Source organism: Tigriopus californicus, chromosome 2, assembly GCF_007210705.1.
Source record: "Tigriopus californicus strain San Diego chromosome 2, Tcal_SD_v2.1, whole genome shotgun sequence".
Lineage (NCBI taxonomy): Eukaryota > Metazoa > Arthropoda > Copepoda > Harpacticoida > Harpacticidae > Tigriopus > Tigriopus californicus.
The window spans coordinates 5,770,129-5,790,817 of record NC_081441.1 but is presented as its reverse complement, the minus strand read 5'-3'; the positions used below and the strand labels follow the sequence as shown (position 1 = coordinate 5,790,817).

Here is a 20,689-nt window from a genome sequence, read left to right as displayed (position 1 = left end):
AAATTTCTTTTCTTAAAGTATAATTTTCAAAATATTGCACGAACAAACCCTGTCAATAAGCGCCAAATATAATTGAATTATGAGTCTGAAATCCTTTATGAGCACCATGAATACTATGCTTTTCTTTAAAAAGTAGCATTGTTCTAACATTTTTGAATTCCAATTAGCATTTTATTAGCATCGATTTTGCATGAGCTAGCGTTGCTGACTGAAAAAAACCTGGCCACCCTGAGGCAAGTTTGTCTGCTGGCACCGGCGGTTATGGTGCGTCTACACGACAAATAATTCGGCAAATAATTAGCCATTTCACAAACAATGTTTGCCATTTCACAAGTATTTCACAAACATTTCTTCATTTGAACATGTTTAAAGTTTGTTTGCCAAAGAGCAAATATTTCATGGACGACAGCATCCTCCCCGGCCCTCCCAACCAAGGTGTCCATTTTCAGTAATTATGGAGCTTAACTCTTTCGATCAATGATGGTTAATAACAAAGAAGAATGTATTGATTGTGGTTCATTTTGACGCAGGATAACCCCAACTTAGAGTATGAAGGGGCCTGGAATTATCAATCAATGTTCAAAGTCATCAGATGTCATCCCATCCCCTCTTCATTCAATAGTCACACTTCCATCTCCTATCGAGGATTGAATAATGAACGATCGATCGATCGATCAAGCAACCAACAACGCCTATCTCCCGAATCCGGATTCATCTCCTCCCGTCGAGACAATGAAAGTGTCGACCCCAGCAAACCCACCCACCCTGGGCCTGTCCTCGAGCTCAGCCCGGTCATGTCATGGACCCGGCCCGGATTCTTTTACATCCGTCTGTGAGCAAGACTTGAGCGAGCCAACCCAAAGGTAGATGGATGGATGGATGGATGGAATGGATGGATTCCTTGACCTCGTCCAAAGAAGACTGATCCGATTCAAGTTGGATCAGATCATCAGAGACAACGGAATCATCGGCCTATACCTGGAGGTTCTTGGCTGGTTATTAGTCAGCCCTCGGCCGACACACACGCCCATGATCGGTCCTCTACGTACATACACCCTTGAGACCCCAGCCTCCAGACCAGCCTCCAGACCAGCCAGCCACTTTTGGCTGCTCTTTCGTCCATTTCGTCCAAATTGTTAGGCAAACTTTGCGACAGAATGTTTCTCGTGTAGACGCACCATTACCTAATTGTCCAAATACTCTCCATTCTGTTCAACTCACCAACAAGATATGGACTCCAAATCAATGAAGCATAGTCAAGATGGAGTTGTAATTGTATTGGTAGATGGTAACCATAGCTAACCTATCCCTAGGCTTGAAGGTGCGTAAGACCCAGCCTGACATCCGAGCAGCTTTAGTTACCTTCTCGCTGAATTGAGTCGATTGAATTTTCCATCATCTTGAAGAGTGACACCACTCTTTGATGCAAGAGAAAACTTCAATCTCAACTCCCTCATTATGTAGGTAGCGTGGAGGGAAAGCCGATGAATTAAAGGCAGGCCTCTTTAAATGTGGGAAAGTTGGCCATTTACCCACCCATTCCCACAATTAAAAGGCTGTGCCATCCCACCTTTAGCGCCGGACCGAACTATTAGTACTGGGGTGATTACGGACTCAAGTCAAAGTATACTCAAGCAATTGCTTGATTTTAAAAGAAATTGTCGGAACTTTAGTCTTTTTGAAGGGACTCAAGTCCTGACTCTTCAAAGTACTTTTTTAAACTTTTTTAACAGCTAGCAGACTTAACTTCATCATGAATTGAGCCTATAAGAAAGCAGACCTTTAATAACAGTTTCATTAGCCTTGTTTAGCTTAGAAAAAAAACAAAATGAGTCTAATTCTTTGTCGAGTCCATTGAAACTCTCGAGTCTTTTGCCGCACTCAAGTCTGAAATCAGGGAGTATGGCAAGAAGTCTGAAAATCAAATAACTTGCATGAGTCCGACTTATACCACAATCCCTTTCAGCCAAACGCACCAAGGAGGTGCGTAAGATGATTACTTGGTTGATTTGCACCCATTGAGGTCGGCTCTAGAAGGCAAATCAATCCAATTGAAGAGGACCGCTGTGATCTATGCAACAGCAAGATCCTCCTGAAAGAGATGTTCGACAAGTACTCCCATGCGTGGACTAGCTTTGATGAGGGCTAGGGGCAGTGCAATGGTCGGTTCGACAAGCTGCGGTAGTTCCCCGGAGGCCTAGCCTCCATGTTTCCCAACAGAGCCATTGTGCAATGAGCAAGTATACAAAAATTTTGGACCGAAATATGCACATAAACATGCAACAAAACTGGCAAATAATACAACAAAACTGACAAAATATGCAACAAAATATGCAGCACATTTAGCAATTTTAATACTATTCTTATTCTTAAGCTTTACAGCCTAACAAAAACCATCTCCTTATTCCATTGCATCATCATCTGAGGTGAGTCTCCTAGAGGTCTTACCTAGGAGTTTGGTGCTTGGACGTTATCCAGTATGATCATAGACTCAAGGGAGTGGTGAGTGAATGCTCGTTCTGAGTAATTCCTGTTATCTGAGGTAATAACGTTTAAAAAACAGGCCTCTGAGATGAGTTTATCAAACCCTCATACCTCTAATTTAAGGCTTAGACGTTAACCAGAATGAGCAGCTGCTGTCCTCTTTCGCCAGTGTATTTTCCTAGCAATTAACGTCCAAGCCTTATCTCCGAGGTAAGAGCGTTTAAAAACAGGTCTTTGGCTTCTAACGTGAGCATCAGTCATAGAGAGGCGTTTGCAGGAAAGTACAGGGTGACAATTGTGTTTTAGGACATCCAAAAGTAGCTTCAAATGCCACTCCATCAATCAAATTTCCCGCCATTTGCAAAAAGGATATCATCCAGTTACCTCTAATTGTTGTTTATGTTTACTTTGTGATTTGTATAGTGTCTAGATTTGTCGCAAAATGGAAAAACGTGAGGCCATCATAAAACTTTATAAGGAAGGCCACAGTTTGCAAGAAGATTGCAAAGGCTTTGGAAGTCATGAAAGTGTCAAAATCAACTGTGGCATATACTATTAAAAGGTTCAAACAGTTCAACAATGTTGAGAACAGGCCAAAATCTGGTCGTCCCAGGTCAGTGAGGATGCCCAAACTAGTAAAAGCCACCAGAATGAAAATCTATCAAAACGGCAAGAGGTCCATTTGACAAATGGCTTGCCAGGCAGGTGTGAACCGGGAAGTTATGCAAAAGGTCGTCAAAGAGGACTTGCTCATGACTGCCTACCATAGGCAAAAGAGACAGATCTTGAGTTCAACTGTTGTCCAGAGGAGGCTCTCCAGAGCAAGAAAACTCAAGAAGTGGTTTCAAGAGGACACAGACATTTCTGTGCTTTGGACAGATGAAAAGGTTTTCACTGTTGAAGCTGCTTTCAATGATCAAAATTATCATATTTTGGCCAGGAACATTCAGAGTGTTCCTGTGAAAAAGAGAACAATATTCAGGCGGCAAAACCCAGCATCCGTAATGCTGTGGGCTGGTGTAACTGATTGCGCCAAAAAAGACCCTTTGGTCTTCATTCCAGAGGGTATTAAAGTTAACCAGCACATTTACTTGGACATGTTAGCCTCTGAGGTGCCTCCCTGGATCCAGGCTCAACTCAACAATGGACGGGTTCCTACTGTTTCCAGCAGAATGGTGCACCCTCCCACACAGCAAAACTCGCTCAGAGTTGGTGCGAGGACAAATCTGAGCACTTTTAAGACAAGACAATGGCCCCCTTCCTCTCCAGATCTCAATGTAATGGACTTTTGTATTTAGTCCATTATGGAGAGGAAGGTTGAGGTACGGTCGTACAAAAACATTGAACATCTCAAGGCAGTCTTATTGACAGAATGGGAAAATGTTGATGAGGAAACCATACAAGCTTCTTGTACTTCAGCGCGAAAACGTGTGAAGGCTGTAATTTCTGCCAGAGGTGGATACGTCAAATAAACTTAAAATGTGAATTGTAGCAGGGTAAATATTTATTGATTCAACATATCGGAGTCACCTCTGAAATCTCAATAGATGAAGAGTTAAGGCCATTTCAAGGCGTCCTAAGTCATTGTTGTCACCCTGTAGATCCTTGAGAGATGAGAAGCAGTGTCAAAGCGATTGGTGCACAGCAGAAATTTGCCACCATTGTGGGTTCTGATGGCACCTTGACCCTCTCGTTCCTGTGTCTAGAGGCTCACTGGACAGAATCTTGGTGATGTTGGAGACTATTTAAATTCCAGAATTCTGGTTTAGAACATCAGAGAACTTCTTTGTAAAATCCTCAATTTTACAATTTCTCCCCAGCGGCACCAGAAAGTGCAAAATATGTAAAAACATCAAAATATGCACGGAACCCCCAAATATGCAAAATATGGAATGCTGTATATTTGCCCAGCTCTAGTGATAAGCATCAAACATGTCCTAGGAAGAAGTGACGTCGGGTTATGGAGGGATTAAACTTACTTATCAATTTGAGTTATAGGGCATTCCACGTCAAGTGAACACACCCTCACGGCACTTAGGTCTCAGAATCTCATGAAATTTCACACCTAATGCCTAGGTTAAAGTAGGTTAACTAGGGTTTCGGCTCTATGGGATCCATTATAGGGCCATCTCCATTTTGGCCCAAACCGCATGACCATCGATGTTTGAACAGCCATAACTCCGTCTATAGTCATGCAATTGAGATGAATTTTTAATCAAAATACTCCTGGGACAATGGCCTTTTGATTGAACTGTAATAAACAAATGAACCAATTGAAATTCGACGAGTAATGCCTTTATTTGACCTTTGCCAAACCGCAATCCAGATTTTTTTTTTCTATTTTTTTGCACATACACGACTCTATGTGCGTTTTAAAAGTACTCCAAAAATTAAAATGAGATCTCACTGGGTTTAGATTTGGTGACGACTTTTGTGAGTGTACGTCGCCTATTTTCACATCTTAAAGGTGCTTTCACGCAACCTTTGCAACGATGAAGTCTCAAAACTGGATGGAGGTCAAGACATGGAAAATTCAATATATACTCATTTATTCATCAAATTTGCACGACCTTCTTATTTTAAAAGACATTCAGAAGAGCTCCATGAGAATTTAGTCGCTTTTTACTATAAGCTTTGACATGTAGTTATGATCTAATTTATTAATACAAATGGAAAGATCCGGAAAAAAATAAAACTGAGGAAGTCCATGAGGATGAAGTAATTTCTTTTGCATTTATCAGGAACTGGTGGCTACCTTTTACCCTCAAAGCTTTCTTTAATTCTCAAAAAGTGCAGCAAAATCAACTTTGTCACAATTAGGTTTTAGGTTTGGTAATTGTTTGGTTTTCTATTCAAAATGCGGATTTGTATGCTTCAATTAACTATTCTATCATCATCTTCCACTGTTTCCAGGAGTCCCCAAGTCCCCAAGTTTTTCCTACTCTTAATAACTGATAGAAACTCCACCAGCATGGAAAAAAATGAGATTTTATTTGCACTTCTTGGGAATGGTGGCTGGCTTGCATCCTCAAAATGAAGTGTGTCCGCTTATCGTGGAAAGCCCCTTATACTATACTCTTAAATGTTTTTTTTTTACTTCAGTTTTGTCACTGGCAAATAGAATGTACCCTCCCCCACAAACAAGTCAAAAAATAGAGGTTGAGTCATTTCGTTGATATTTTGCGTCGTCTGATCCATGATTAAAAATGTTCTGCGCGGTTTACTCACCTAAACAGTGCCACCACATCCTGCTCTTATTTGATTATGCTGGCGCTTAGTTTTTACTCTCATATATATATATATATATTCAACATTTCATGTTTAATAGATTTCTAGAAAAAATGAGGAAAACTTCAATTTCACGACGTTCTCCCCAAATTGACACAAATTTACTTCAAAACAAGTCACAAACCGGAAAAACATTATTATTTTTGTGCTGAAGTGAGTGAAAATGCATAACAAATTGCACAAAACTGTCAAATATTGCTGATAAAATTGCAAATTTTGCAGATGCAATGAATTTGCAGAACATTCCGGGATTTGCAAGATGCAAGCTTTGGCCGGCCCTAATGATGACTCGTCTCCCCCTCAGGATAATTCAAAGTTTGGAGCGGCAGTGGCGCTCTCGTAGCGCTTTTCGACCGAAAAGCGATGGGGGCACTGTTAATTCCAGCCACGGATCGAGTTCGCCTGCAACAACACGGACAACAGTCGACCCAAAGCTGGGGAGGAATTACGAACTATCAGATCTCAGACTAATGCGAGAAGTAGTTCTCTAGACATAACAAAAAATTCGCCACCAAGGCCGAGCCTAATAATAGGCCAAACCTCTCCGTTTCCAATGGGACCTTGCCGTCCTCTTCTTTACCTGCCCGTCGGTTTGTCAGTCAGTCAATCAGTCAGTCAGCTATGTTGTAATTCTGGCTAACTTGCTTGACACGTTACCTACTCTAATTAATACGCATAGCTTTCTGACATCATATGCTGTTTGTCGAACGGAGACCATCGGTTATCTCTGGAGTCTCTTGAGCTTCATGAGGAACACCACGCCTTAAGCCCACCCATTGCTGTTACCTTTACTCTCACCCGCACACCTGCACACCCGCACACCCACTCACCAGCTTTTGGCCACCAAACGCACATCCTCGCCAATCGAGTGGCCAGGATGGCCCCGCCCCCCGCCCACTCGTCGCAAGTGGAAGTGGTGGATCTAGATTCCACGATCGAGAGTGAGGAATACGAGAAGGAGGAGCAAGAGAACCACCCTGAGAGATTCGCACCCGTTCGTCCCGGGGGTCAGAAATTGGATCGCACGATTGAGTTGAGTAGTAGCGATGACGAAGACCACGAGGTCAAGGACAATATGAAGGCCGAAGAACGAATCCATGGGCCAGAGCTAGGCATCAACGGTAGCCGGACCCTCGATTCGTCTACTTCTGACTCCGGGACCAACCCGAACCAGTCCACCCGCTTGGCAGCGGACTCCAGTGGCGCCTTGGATCACGCCAACAGCAGCCCAAATCAGACGGCCTTCATGACCCCTTGCCAAACCCCAGCCCAACTTCAGTCCCATTCTGACGTGGTGTCCGGTGCCCGGGTTGACCTAGTGCCTTGGCAAACCTCCACCCCCTTTGGCGGTCCAGTCAAGTCTGGTACGGGTGGTGTAAGCGCCGCCACCGCCTTTACGCCCTCGGCGTCCTCTTTCCATTTTGTCAAGGATCCGGGCCACGCCAATCCGTTCCAAACGATGGATGAGATTCGCGACGAGTTCCATCAGACCGACCCTACCCTTCCAGACCCTTCCGACGAAGGCGATGATGAAGCGGAAGAAGATTCGGCCATCGCCTCGGCCGGCCTCGACCTCCATTCTCCGCTCAAACGACCGCCCGCCTTACGACCCCACGATAGCTCGTCCTCGGGTGAATACACGGACGAGGACCGACCCGGCTCAGACCTACTGATCTCGCCTCCTTCGGGCGCGCTTGGCTCGGGTTCGCCCCTCTTGGTCCATCACCGCCGGCAACCCACGCCGAAGAAAAGGAAACTGGCCGACTTGGACCTGCCGGAAACGTGCACGGTTCTACACATGCCCGATGGCGCGGGTTCCGTCTATCTCGTCGGAACGGCTCATTTCTCGGAACAAAGCCAAGAGGACGTGGCGCGTGTCATTCGTCAAGTCCAGCCTGATGTGGTCATGTTGGAACTCTGCAAGACCCGGTCATCCATGCTTCACATGGACGAAGCCCGAATCCTAGCTGAATCCGCGTCCATGACCCCGGCCAAAATGCGCACACTCATTCGAGAGAAGGGCTTGGCCAGTGGGATGTTGTACATCTTGATGTTGAGCCTATCGGCCAAGCTCACCCGCGAATTGGGCATGATCCCGGGTGGCGAGTTCCGACGCGCTTTCAACGAGGCCCGAAAGATACCCGGCTGTATGATTCACTTGGGTGATCGACCCATCGACATCACCATGAAGCGAGCCATGGGATCGCTTACCTTGTGGCAGAAGATCCGATTTTCGCTCAATGTCCTATTCTCGAGTGAGACCGTGACCAAAGAAGATGTCGAGAAATGCAAACAAAAGGACCTTTTGGCCACGATTATGGTCGAACTGGCAGGTAAGCAATAGTCAGTTACGATCTGTTCTTTTTTAATGATTTGCCTACATTCTTTCTTCTCAACTTATGCGCAGGCGAATATCCCGAGTTGTCCAATGTGATCTTGAATGAACGCGACCTGTTCTTGGCATTTTCTCTCCGTACCGCCGTTCAAAGCCGGCGCATCATCATGGAGAACCAAATGGCGCACAATCAACAAGCTTCCCACCCCGTGGTGGTTGGGGTGGTGGGCATTGGGCATGTGGCCGGGATTCAAGCCAATTTTGAGACCGTCTCTGCCGAAGACATATCTCGATTGGTTCAACTCCCAGTGCCCACCTTTGCCCAAATCGCCCTGAGTAAAACACTTCGGTTCGGATTCTATTTGAGCTTAACCTATGGTGGATATCGGCTCCTGAGAGGACCCATCTGCAAATTTCTGACACATTGACCCAAAATGAACTTGTGATTGACTTGAGAGCGTGGGCTGCCACATTCATTCTCCCTAAAGTATTTTCTTCCAAAGCTCTTGTGTTTTGGGGCTTGATTTGAAAGAAAAATGAATACAACTTATTTTCTATCTCTGAATTTGCCATCATCATCGAGTCTTGGGTACTTTTCAGGGCTGTATTAAAAAGATTACTTTTTCTCCACTTTTATCTTGGTGTAAATGTGCGACTAAATCTCAAATTGACTGTGGCAACCTTCGCTTAAACCAGTATCCCAACTTTTCTAGGGGTATGATACATTTGGCCATTTGGCCATTTCCTTTGAATGATCAAGTTCATGGCATAATAATAATTATTTACCGTACACAGACAGATGTCTTGAATGGTTCAAGGCCCAGATATATTTACACAATCACTCGAAAGTGAATCTGATCAGTAATCGAGTTTGAATTTGCTGATCGATGATACCCGGGTATCGAAGGTTGGTCTGGAATGCTTTGCAGGAAGTTATCCAGGTCCACTTTAAATTTGGGGAGATGAATTTTTTAAACGTAGATGAACCGAAGGGAGGAGGGTAGTTTGTTGTAGAATCTTGGGCCTCTCTCAAGAAATGAGTGGCACATGATCGATTTAGCAGTCGCATTCTTGTTGTTGTTCCAATGAGGTTGGATACAGGTAACACGTTCATTGTCTCGTTGGACGAAATTCATGTCCGTTCACGTATGGGACAGCTCATGGATACATTTAAAAGTATGTAATATGGCACACCGTTCGTGTCTCCTTTGCACACTGTACAGGCGCAAACGCTGAAGTCGATCCCAGTAGGAGAGTTTAGACATTCCAATGATTTGCCGAGTGAAGCGCCGGAGTATAATCCTCTCCATTTTGTTCAATTCGCCAACAAGATATGGGCTCCAAATCAATGAGGCATAGTCCAGATGGGGTTGTACCATGGATTGGTAGATGGTAACCATAGCTAACCTATCCCTGGTCTTGAAGGTGCGTAGGGCCCAGCCTGCCATCTGAGCAGCTTTAGTTACCTTCTCGCTGAGATGAATATTGAATTTTCCATCATCCTGAAGAGTAACACCAAGGTCTTTGATGCAAGAGAAAATTTCAATCTCAGCTCCCTCATTATCTAAGTAATGTGGAGGGAAAGCCGATGAGCCATATGACATGATCTGGATTTTGGATCCATTTAGTTTCATGTTGCTCTCGTCGACCCATTTGTATACATTATTAAGGTCCTCTTGGAGAAGGGAGCAACCTTGGGGATGTTGAGGTTATCGAGCCTTTGCAAAAGTAAGCCATGGTCCACCTTATCGAAGGCCTTTACAAAGTCTAGGTTGACGACGTCTACTATATCATGGCTTGTTTTTCATTATTGCGCTCACATGTTCCAAGTTCTCGATGAGTTGGGTAGTTGTACTCATTTTAGACAAGAAACCGTATTGATGATTTGGGATTTGACCACTTTGGATTAGATGGTCCAATAGAAACTCTTTAACCACTTTTTCATACACTTTGGCCAGATTTGGTGTCAATGAGATGGGACGGTAACTCTTTGGGAGGGAGGGATCCCCACCCTTGAAGATTGGAGTGGTGTGGCCCATTTTTAGCGAGTCGGGGAAAACACCAAGGTTGATGGATTTGAGTGGTCAGAGCTGGAATTAATTCTGCTGCGCATTCCTTGCGAAAGGCTGCGGTTATACCATCAGGTCCGGCTGATCTGGATCGGTTTAGGGAACATATAGTTAGCCCTGAGAACACTTTCCTCTGTGATGTTATAGGAAGGATCATCCAAGGGTTAGATGAGTGGTTTTTTTGCAGTGCTCGCTGAGTGTGTTTGCTATGCTCAACTCGTCATTTAGGGTGAAACCATCTACGATGATCGGACCAACTCTGTGGGTAAAGATAGCTAGATCTTTAGAAATAGAGTGGTTTTCATATTTTGCACTTTCATTTGCTTTCAAGCTTAGCCAAAATTGTGATAAATACAATGCTAAATTAAAGACCATTGATGTACTAGTTCAAGTTCATTAACAAGTTTGGATTAGCATTGCAACAAAAAACTGCAGCATGTAAGGCTGGGCAGAATTTCCTAGGCAAAAAGGTACTTGACAAACAAGTCCTTGAAATACTAAAGTGCAAGAGTAATACCAAGAAGTTTTCTGTTTTTGGTGCATAACTTCAACAGAAGAATATCCAAGTTTAAGATTATTTGAAATCTCAACCGTCAATTTTTGGGAAATTTGGTCAAAAACACTTCAATGTTTGAAAAAATGACACGATATTTGAACTAAACTAAAAAGGTCTCCACTCCTCACTCTTATTTCACTATCTCGCATCATTCATAAGAACTGTAATCACTTTTGTTTGCATTTGTCTTCATATGATTTCAAAAGATTTGAATGAAGAAAACCAGTCGTGATTATTCCTTACAAACCCTTTGCTGCCGTTTTGGCCGCTAGAGTATGTTTAACTTTTAACTCGCAGTCCCTATAAGACTACAACTTCAAGATAAAAAAGAAACCACGATAATCTGGCCGAGGTGGCGTCTTTTCAACGGTACTTTTGTTCTGCCATCTAAGAATCGAACTGCGAGTTACTAAAAGTGACATGTTGACAGATGCTTTTTAAAGAAAGATCAACCAGACAAGTTTAGGGTCATTTTTCGCTCTGATTAGACCGTCGTTCTCTGTTCTCTCACTTTGATTGGCTTAAACATGGTGCCCCGTGCTGTGACTGAAACGTGAAGAAACGTTGCCATTCTGCTCTTCCTTATTACTTCAAGCTAACTGACTCCCCCTGTCTGGCCGTTATGCCTAAATCAAAAGTGTAATAAACAACGTCAAATCAGCTGAAAAATGTAAGGCTCGATCGTAGCAATAAAATATATTATAAAAAATTTCACTGTACTAGAATGAAATATCGGTGCCCGTGCAATCTTAGGAACAAGTCGGGTTTTGTAGAGCTTTCCTCTCCAGGCCTTAGTCTAACTCGATACATAAATCTAAGACAAAAGCCATTAATTTTTCTACAGGCATCAATTTATTGAAAAAAATTAAACTATATGTTAGCTTAAGCATCCCTTGACCACATTGAATGAAATTTAATCCCAATTTGGACCGACATTGTGCCATATTGATTTCTTAAATGAGTCGCTTTGCAAGAAACCAACCAGCTTTTAAACAATAAGTGGCAATAGTATTCTAAACTGCCGACCTTAAGATAAAATCATTGGCCTATTAATGTGGCAAAATACAAAGCATCTATCTGTGTGGAGTGAAAATGTGTACTCGTGTTGTGACTTCCAGGCAACTCGTTTTCTGTGTTCTGTGGTTAATAAGTTCAAGATCAGCGTCTGGATTTATTTATCAATCATCCTAGAAGTACATATACTCTCAAATGTTTCTGCATATTTATCATGATATTCCATCAGACAAAACTACATTTGATTTCTATAACCTCCTTCAAATGACTTAACATAAGATTTAAGCAAAGAAGCAGAGGGGCAGGACCATTGCGGTCATTGTGTTTTGCATCTATGTGTGTAAATAACCTGTCGCTTTTTGGCCGAAGTCTTTATTTTGATACTTGGAAGTGGTATATTTTCATTATGTCAACGAAACAATGTTATATAATGATAAAGAGTTGATCAGAAGTTATTCCATAAACCTATCAATCGGACAATGGGAATGATTGAGCAGAAATATATAGAGACCTTTTGGAGGTGAGAATAAAGCGCTTGGAAGATAGGAATGTGTTTGAGGATTGGGTAGTGTGTGTGGCTCTAATCAACAAGTGCGTCATCGGTTAACTCTTGAATCTTGTACAAGGATGAGAGAAGCACGTCCCGGTCAAGGACTCGGGATTAAAGAGTTTGAATTCTTCTTGGAAAAACGGGAAGTACAGGTTGCTTTTTTTGAAGGTACTAATTTGAATGAATATTGTAGTGTTGTTCTTTTACTCATTAAAAACGCTATACTGTAGAGTACATATTTCTGTAGCTCTGCAGCTCGGAGGTTTTTGTTGCGGGGATTCCTTACCATGTCTTCTTTCAAATTTCTACTGGCTTCGTTATCATGTTGTTAAACTGACAAGTCCAGCACAATCAGCCGTTGTTATTGTTTTAGTGAGCAAATCAGTTATTCGACTGGCCAGATGTGAGATATGTGTTTCCAGTCATGTATGGCTTTAAAGAGTTGCTGGGAATGAGGCATTTCAAATGCACGTAGAACTTGACTTGTGACTAAGGGAAGAGATCGTTGTTGAGGAAAAAGTTGAAGAGGGAACAACTACACGGTTCATCATCACAAAAGGGGTTGTTGAATTGTCGTCATCGTAAGAAGCAGCGAGAATATGATTCGATTTATCACTAACAAATGATTCAAAGGGGAAGAAATTTGATCTAGAACTGGGTGTTGTTGTCATTGTCCAAAAGTAATGTGCGGGAAGGAAAGCTGTACAATCTAACAAAGTCTGGATGAGTTTTGAGTGAATCATGAAGTACTAATGATGAACGAACAGTCTACGTCTCAGACGGTAACAACAATTGTCCTAATTAGATGGAGCCTACTAAACTTTGCGTAGTGGCCTTAAAAATATCATCGAAATCGCCCATGTCTTCAAAATGGGGCTTCATGTGATTGAGCAGATCGTCAGTATCGTCATCGTCTTCAGCAGCGTCATCTCGATTCAAGATCACATCGTTCAAGTATTTGGAAGCTAATCTCTCCTCGTCGTTTAGAAGAGTTTCGGTGGAAGAAAGCTGGTTACACTCACCGTTACTAACACTGTCACTGCGACCATTATGATTCCTATCATCATTATTATGAGGAGGTGGATGATCAAGAAGAATATCAGCGGGAGTATTGTTATGCAAATTATTCGGGTCACCGTCCTCATTGTTGTTATTATCATTATTATTGTTGCTGTCATTATTGCCTTGACCGACTCCTTCATGTCGGTAGATGACACAGGGATCAGACTCGAACTGTCCCAACAAAGGTAGCCGTTGGAAACCATCCATGTGTTGTTCTGGCGGGTTTTGTTGTTGTTCCTGTTGGTGGTGTTGGTGGTGGTGGCTCTGATGCCGATGGAGTTTCGCCTGTTCTGGAGACTGCGGAGAAGGAGAGACCATCAGGCCCACTTGTGGTGTGATCGGATGGGTTTTGTGACAAGTGCCTTTGTGCTTGGCTAACTCGTTCTTTGTGCGATATCCCTTGCCACAATCGGCGCATTTGTTGGGTTTAACTCCGTAGTGAACTGCTCTATAGTGGGCAGCGAGGTTGTCGGAACGCTTGAAGGCTCTAGAACAGATCTTGCAAAAATGCTTAGGGCCATTGGAGCGATGGCATTGGTCCATGTGTCGTTTGTAAGATTTGGCCGACTTGAACAACGTTCGACAAATTTCGCACTGCTTTCGGGGAACGCACGAGAGTCCCTTGACATGAGAACGGTAGCACACTTGGCAATCAATTTCGCCATCAGTCTTGTCGGCCGCACCAGCTGCCTTCTTTATATTCAAGGTTTTCGAATTTGTCGAATTCGAGTAATCGGAATCCATGGTCTTGTCTGGGTTGGGATAACGATCAGCCCCCTCAATTCCGCAAGCAGGGGAATCAGTGGAACACGCAATATCATTGGCCTTTTCTTCGATTGGCCTTCCAATGGCACCAATGGCCGAGGCATGTTTAGTGCTGTTGTGCGTCAAGTAGTCCGATCGAGAGTTGAATGAAAGGCCGCACGGGACGCATTTGTACTTGAGAACGACTCGCGGAACCGACCCATGTGTGGAGAGGAAATGTTGGGCAAACACTTCCCATGTTACGTGGGCAGTGCTGCACATGCGACAAGTGAAGATCCCCTTGGCCAAAGACTTGGGAAGCTTGTGCTCGATGAGATGGCTCTTGAGCTCATCAGGTGACTTGAAATCGTGTCGAGGGCATAAATGACACTGGTAATGGATGGGGCCGTGGGCTTTGGAACGTAATGCACTGGCCCCGCCCATATTGGTACCTACAATGACCGACTTTTCGGGGTTAGAGCCCAGACTGGTGATCTTCCCCATCAGGGTCGTTGTTGCGGTATGAGTGTGCAAATGAGTGCGAAGTAAGCCAAGGTCATGAAAGCTCGTACTGCAGAATGGGCAGATGAAATTGCCACTAGTACTGCATTGCGAAACAGAACTGTTGGAGGTGTCCGTCTTTGGTTGTGAGCTGAAGCACACTGCGATGGGTCCGCGGCGGGAATCCAATGATTTGAAGCTGTCTTCAGGTCTTGAGCCCAGATTCCCAGTTGAAGGGGCCTGTGCGGGGCTTGCGCCCAAACCGAGGGGCATGGACAATGAGCTCGAGAAAGTTTTATAGGGGCTCATTAAAGACTTATGAGCCACCCGGCGATGAGCGCGGAACTCGGATTGAGTCTTGAATTTCTTGAGGCAGTTCTCATTTGAACATTGATAGGGCGCATCATCCTTGTGGAGAGTTTGATGTTGCAGAAATTCGAGTAAACGGAATCGCTCTCCACATAACTCACATTTGTACTGGATCTCGTCCTCGCCATTTTGATTTGTTTCCATGGCCGTGTTAAGGTCGGCATCTTCGGGCATTGAATTGGTGAGCATTGAGTCGTCGTTGGTTAAGAGACAAGGGTTGACTGATCCTTGATCAAGTCCAGCAAAGGGATCCGTTACTTGAATATGGGAGAAAGAGGATGGTGGTGATGATGAAGAAGTAGACGTAGTCGCATTGGCGTGATCTGAAGGTAGGCCGTGGGAAACATTCGTATTGCTCGGATTCTCTTCTTCGCCAATGCTGGAAGCAGTATCAGATCCTATGCCACTCTCAAAGTCGGAAACCGATGAGCTATTGGAATACAAGGAAGTGATTGAGCTCTGGGGAGTCAGAATTGCGTATCGCTTTTCAGCCATGCGACTCGAATTTGAAATGGGATGAGCTAATTCGTCGATCATTGAGCTGAGTTCATGGCGAAGACCCTGAGAGTCCCTTGGGGAATCAAAAATTGCTTTATCCGAGGTGTTTTTGCCTTGGCCATTGTTATTGTCGTGCTCGAGAGCCAAACGACTAAGTTTGCTCTGGCCTCTCTTGTACTGAACAATGAGGAGGGCCCCACCAGCACCACGGGAGATCTGACCAGAGTCACGCTGACTAATGATGGCAGTGGCAGACACGGGAACGGGAGGCGTGTCCTCCGCTGGAGATTGGCGATAAGGCAAATGGTTCTTCTTTTCCATGTACTGTCTTGGCAATGAATCCAGCAATCCTGGTGGATCTTGTTCCCGCTCTTGGTGACCTTCGAGGTTTCGTCTCAGCAGCGGCGAGTCTGTGTAAGCGGATTCCAAGTCCGACGCATGACCTACTCGCTTCGTTAACGTGGGTGAGGGAGTGGCATTCGATGACTTGGAGCCCAGCACTCTTATTCCCGTTATGGTGTCTTGAATTGCCCCATTGGCTTCGTCGGGCATAGATCTGGGCACTTTTTCTAAAACAAACTCTTCAATGGGGATGCCTAATGTGGCGACCAAATCCACGCAGTCTTCGTACTCGTTAGCTGGTTGATCCTCTTTCCGAGCTCGCAAGACAAACGCGCCCGTGTAGATCAGTGCCAAAACCTGGGCCATCTCACCCGTCTTGATCTCGGGACAAATGAGATGGGATTGTTCCTGGTCGCCTCGCTGGAAATCCTCGCTCAACAAAGGCCTGAGAAATTGTGGTGAGGCGGCTGCCAAGACCAGACGATGAGCCGGGAGAGTCCCATCTTCACAGACTATGGTCAGATCCGAAGAGTGCCACGCTTGCGCGGAGTAACATCGATACAAATGTGAGGTAATCATTTCCGTTGACCTTTGGCCCAGGTTGGGCCCAAGGCGAGAGGAAGACGCTGTTGGGAGTGGCAGCGAGTCCAAGGTGATCGAGTTTCTTTGACCGGGTGCTCGAAAAGACATGACTGGAAGGAGCTGGTTTTCTTTCAACGAAGCGAACGAGAACGAGGGATGGCTTTGATTGTCCGTCCAGGAAGTGAGCAGCGAGGGATTTCCATTGAAAAGTGGATTTATTGACCTGAAAATAATACGACGACTGTTACTGACATTCTAGGATCTGCTCCACATAATGCTCTCCGGAAAAGGTCTTTTAACCTTATGACCTAACCAGATGAATGAATATTGCTCGTGGGCCTAATTGTGGTCCTTGCCTTTCTTCGGTGGGGGCTCGTAACCCTCATCATCTAATCTAACAACCTGGCAAGCACTTATGCTGATTTACCAAAGTGGACAACATTAGCAATATATTTGATCGAGTTAGCATAGGAAAGTACCAGTACATAATCACTAGACTCCGTCAAAATATGTTGTTTTCACTCCGCTCTCGAATTTCTGCTCGACAAACGAGCAACATTTTTAGCCGGAATCTACAAATCACTTCTTCTCTACCTGTCGAATCAAACAACGAGGACAATTATTGTTAGGCAGTCTTTCCACGTGCTCGCTTCATCATTAATCTTTATTGACATGACAGTCTGGTGTCAAGTGGCTGGATGGAATTAGGTTACCGATGTAGTCCAAGATGTGCACATGAATTAAATGTTTTATTTTTATTTCCAGGGTTGGGTGTTGAAATGGGTGTGGAGTGCACAATATCAGTCATAGATTACTTGACAATGTTTTAAGGATTCTACAAATATTTACCGAGATGTCTATGAAGGTTAGAAGGCCATAACGTTTCCAATTCAATCGATCTCAATGAGTTTGATTCTAGACTCCCATTTGCAGATCCTTGTGATTAAAGAAGAGAGCATTGTATTGATTAGTACTTATTATATGGTCCACCCAATCGGCCCTCATGATAAGGCTCATCCATGCAACCCTCAAGGATTTATTTGATTGAAGTCTCAGATGGTCCGCAACTCCCACTTTTTATAAAGCCTTAAGTATACTTATAAAATAACACAGTATGCAAGAAGTCTGCTCGGTGCAAGTCCAGTGATTGGCAAAGCATTTCCCTTTTGTGTCGTCTGTTGTAGAATGGTCAAATTTTGTGTGCCATTAATCGAAGGCGGTTAAGATCCATCAATAGCTCCAAAATGGAGACCCCCTTGGCTACTCTACGTGTAACACGTATATTTACTGTTTCTAGCCAACCAAAGACTTGCCCCATATCTCCCAGGTCCTCAAAAACTCGGGCAAACGCGTAATCCTTATTGGCATCAACCCAATTCAAATTCTTCCACTACCAGCAAGTAACAACTAAAAATAAGAATGGTTGGGACCGGCTCTTGTACTGAAATTATATGTGTCTCCTTAAACTTACTTCTGCAATCTCTGAGCATAGCCTTTATGTCGATTTTGGTCGATTTGTTTCTTTTGAGTTGTTCACTTGCTTGGTGGGTCACTTCTTTAGGTTATGTCTGATTTCATTCGTCTCTCTAGGAAAGACATGCGCTATGCCTATCGGCCTTCTACTGGGCACCAAAGCCCTCAACCAACTGAGTTTCTAATGGCTTTCAACCTCGTTCGTCGTCCTCACTTTCCATCCATTCCGTGGAGAGAGAGAGGGAGAAGGAGAGAGAAAGAGAGTGTGTGAGAGAGAGTGGGTCGAGGAGAGGACTCTGAGAAATGCCAGGGATGCCCTTCGTCTTGGAACATGTGAATATATAATTGCATTATGCTTTTTATTGGGACCCTCTGATTAGGTTTGGTGTGCGCATTCGGTCTCGCTCGTCACCAAACGAGGTGAATCCCATGCATGCTTTAACCTCAATTAGCTTATGGTAGTCATTATTTTGATATCGATCTATAGTTGAGGCTTACATTATAATTTGTTTCAACAGTGTTAACAATTTCGGTTCAAGTTCTCGACTTCATAGCACCCCATGCTGAGGGCTCCTAAAGGCAAACATGTGGCAACTCTAGATTCTTCAATCTATTTGGTATTACGAAACGAGAAAGTGGGCATTTCAGCCTTGAACAGAGTAAGAAACCGTTCGCTGCCTTCAGCCTTGCTTGTGAAGGAAAACGAGAACGAGCACGAAAGGAGAGGGACGGAAGGGCCTTTCTTCCAGCATGCAGGCCGTCGAGTCAGCACTGTCCGAAGAAGAAGACGCAATGGTCTATGTAGCAATCGTGGTGATGGTGTTGGTGTTGGTGTTGGTAGAGGTGGTAGTGGTGGTGGGTGAAGTTGGCGAACTGCATAACATGCAAGAGATGGGAAAGGGCGCAAGGGAAGAAGGGAAAGGGCGGGCAAGGGATGCGCTCGTGGGGGGTGGTACAAAGATCGCCGCAGCCTTTTCCTGGGAAGTGAGAGCTGTTCCTTTTGAGGTGTGGAGTTCGCTCGGGGACTTCAATCGTGCATGCTCAGGAGAATGCTCAGTAGATAGAATGCTCAGCAGAGGGAGGCGAAGAGGATAAAAATAAAAGGCACTGCCATTGTAGACGAAGCCAAGCCCGTTGTTGACTGTCGTCCTTCCGGTCCTTCCCGTCCTTCATTCTTGGTCTTGAAGAAAACGAGGCCGGGAAACACTACTCTCAGGCACCATGTTCCCCATTGCTCAGAGCGGTGCAGTGTCAATCGTGAAGTACAAAAGTGGAACAACTCCATGCACCGATCATCGACATACTGGGACTATGTTTGAAATGAATTTACTTCTTTCGCTTGCTTCTCACTTAGAATGGGCTTTGTGCTTACGAGCTCTGAAGCGTGAAAGAGGCTCAGACATAAAGCTATTGAATACCAACATTGTTAACACCTTGAATTTAAAAAAAGTAAGGAAAGCTGATTATTCATGGCTAATAATTGATTTGGCCAAGAGACAGTGTCTTTCTTGCATATTGGTGGGCCTTGAAGTGCTAACATTTAACCGTTAGCCTTTCGATTAACTTCCGACCGATTTTAATTTGATCCAAATAATAAAAAAAAACATTCAAATCCCTAGGTAGCTGACTGTTTTATGAGTCATTCGTTTCACCTCGTTACGCCTTGACCCCGACGCTCCTGGATGATTGGTGCACCATACGTATATCTTCACAACCGTTGAAATGCCTTTTCCAGTAATAGTGTGTGTAAACACGCTGTTTTGAACAATATTCCAGAACATTCCTGATTTGAGCCAGAGAAGACGAAGTCCAACGTTTATCTTGATCCGCAATAAATCCTTTGCTAAACCACTTTGTGTTGAATTCCAATATGATAGTACGGCTCAAAATGTTCTGAGCTTATTATCTCGGATCGTAGGGCCATAATTTTTGGCTCTACATGTTGAGCACGGTTCTGTAACAATTCTCAAAGTGCCATAATGGGTTTGAAAACAATTGGCCTTGCATGGAGATAACGGACTTTGCTGCATCATGTTTCAGTTTAACATGGACCAAAAATGAGCATGTATTGATTTGGTATGGTATAAATATCGAGTCTTTAAAATGCAATCGGTTCTTTCAGTAAATGGAATTAGGACAAGCCCAAATACCGCCAAATATGAAGAAAAAAAACAGAACAATAGCTTAAGCTAGAATAGACACTGAGCACATTGTTTACTAGTTCTCCTTAATATCATTGGATTTCCGCCTTTTGACAGGCTGGTCTTGGTCTTGCTGATGGCTTATGCTTCGCTTAAACTGATTTGACCCCGTCGTTGTTGTCGTTGATGAGTCTGACGTCGTCGTTAACGGTAATGCGTCACGAGTTGAGTTGGATGATAATTCGGTGACCGAAAAGCTTCGCTGAGGGACTAGAGTCGGCGAATATTCTATGACGGCTTTTGGTAGGCTTTCACAAGAAGCTACCACGTTTTCGAGATCAGATGTAACAGAACCTATTGGCGACGAATGTGCATGAGGATTTTCGATTCGTGATGTAGTCGACGGCAATGAATTTTGAGAGCCTTCAATGGAGTTCATGGTTCCTGCATCCGTCTGACAACCCGAATCATTGACTTCGACCGACGAATTATGGATATTGTCTTGTTCATCATACTCGGAAAAGCTGTTGGATCAAATTAGATTAAGGAATTAAAAGATGACCAGGTGAAGAGCAGACAAGTTTAGAACATATAAAGGAGGCGCCTTTCTTCAATCGACAATTTTCGACCAAAAAGATGAAGTTTCCAGTTTTGCTGAAAAACGTATACCAATAGTGCATG

General features: G+C 44.0%; 3 protein-coding genes across 3 annotated transcripts in view; 1 reads left to right on the top strand and 2 right to left on the bottom strand.

Moving 5' to 3' along the window:
• The first annotated feature begins 6,120 nt into the window (after window positions 1-6,120).
• Window positions 6,121-8,672, top strand: LOC131893234 (uncharacterized). The gene is made up of 2 exons (XM_059243209.1): window positions 6,121-8,105; window positions 8,180-8,672. Exons 1-2 carry the CDS (start codon window positions 6,650-6,652, stop codon window positions 8,533-8,535), a joined length of 1,812 nt encoding a protein of 603 aa, XP_059099192.1. The 5' UTR covers window positions 6,121-6,649; the 3' UTR covers window positions 8,536-8,672.
• A 3,337-nt stretch (window positions 8,673-12,009) lies between these two features.
• On the bottom strand, window positions 12,010-18,291 carry LOC131892994 (uncharacterized). The gene is made up of 2 exons (XM_059242881.1): window positions 17,866-18,291; window positions 12,010-16,617 (listed from the first exon to the last, which is right to left on the bottom strand). Exon 2 carries the CDS (start codon window positions 16,500-16,502, stop codon window positions 13,098-13,100), a length of 3,405 nt encoding a protein of 1,134 aa, XP_059098864.1. The 5' UTR covers window positions 16,503-16,617; window positions 17,866-18,291; the 3' UTR covers window positions 12,010-13,097.
• Window positions 18,292-19,879: 1,588 nt separating this feature from the next.
• LOC131892995 (uncharacterized) overlaps window positions 19,880-20,689 on the bottom strand; it is a 3,704-nt gene continuing 2,894 nt past the window's right edge. Inside the window, exon 5 of the mRNA XM_059242882.1 lies at window positions 19,880-20,532. Within this exon, the coding sequence (XP_059098865.1) occupies window positions 20,085-20,532 (448 nt within the window). The 3' untranslated portion in view covers window positions 19,880-20,084. The remainder of the gene's footprint in view (window positions 20,533-20,689) is intronic.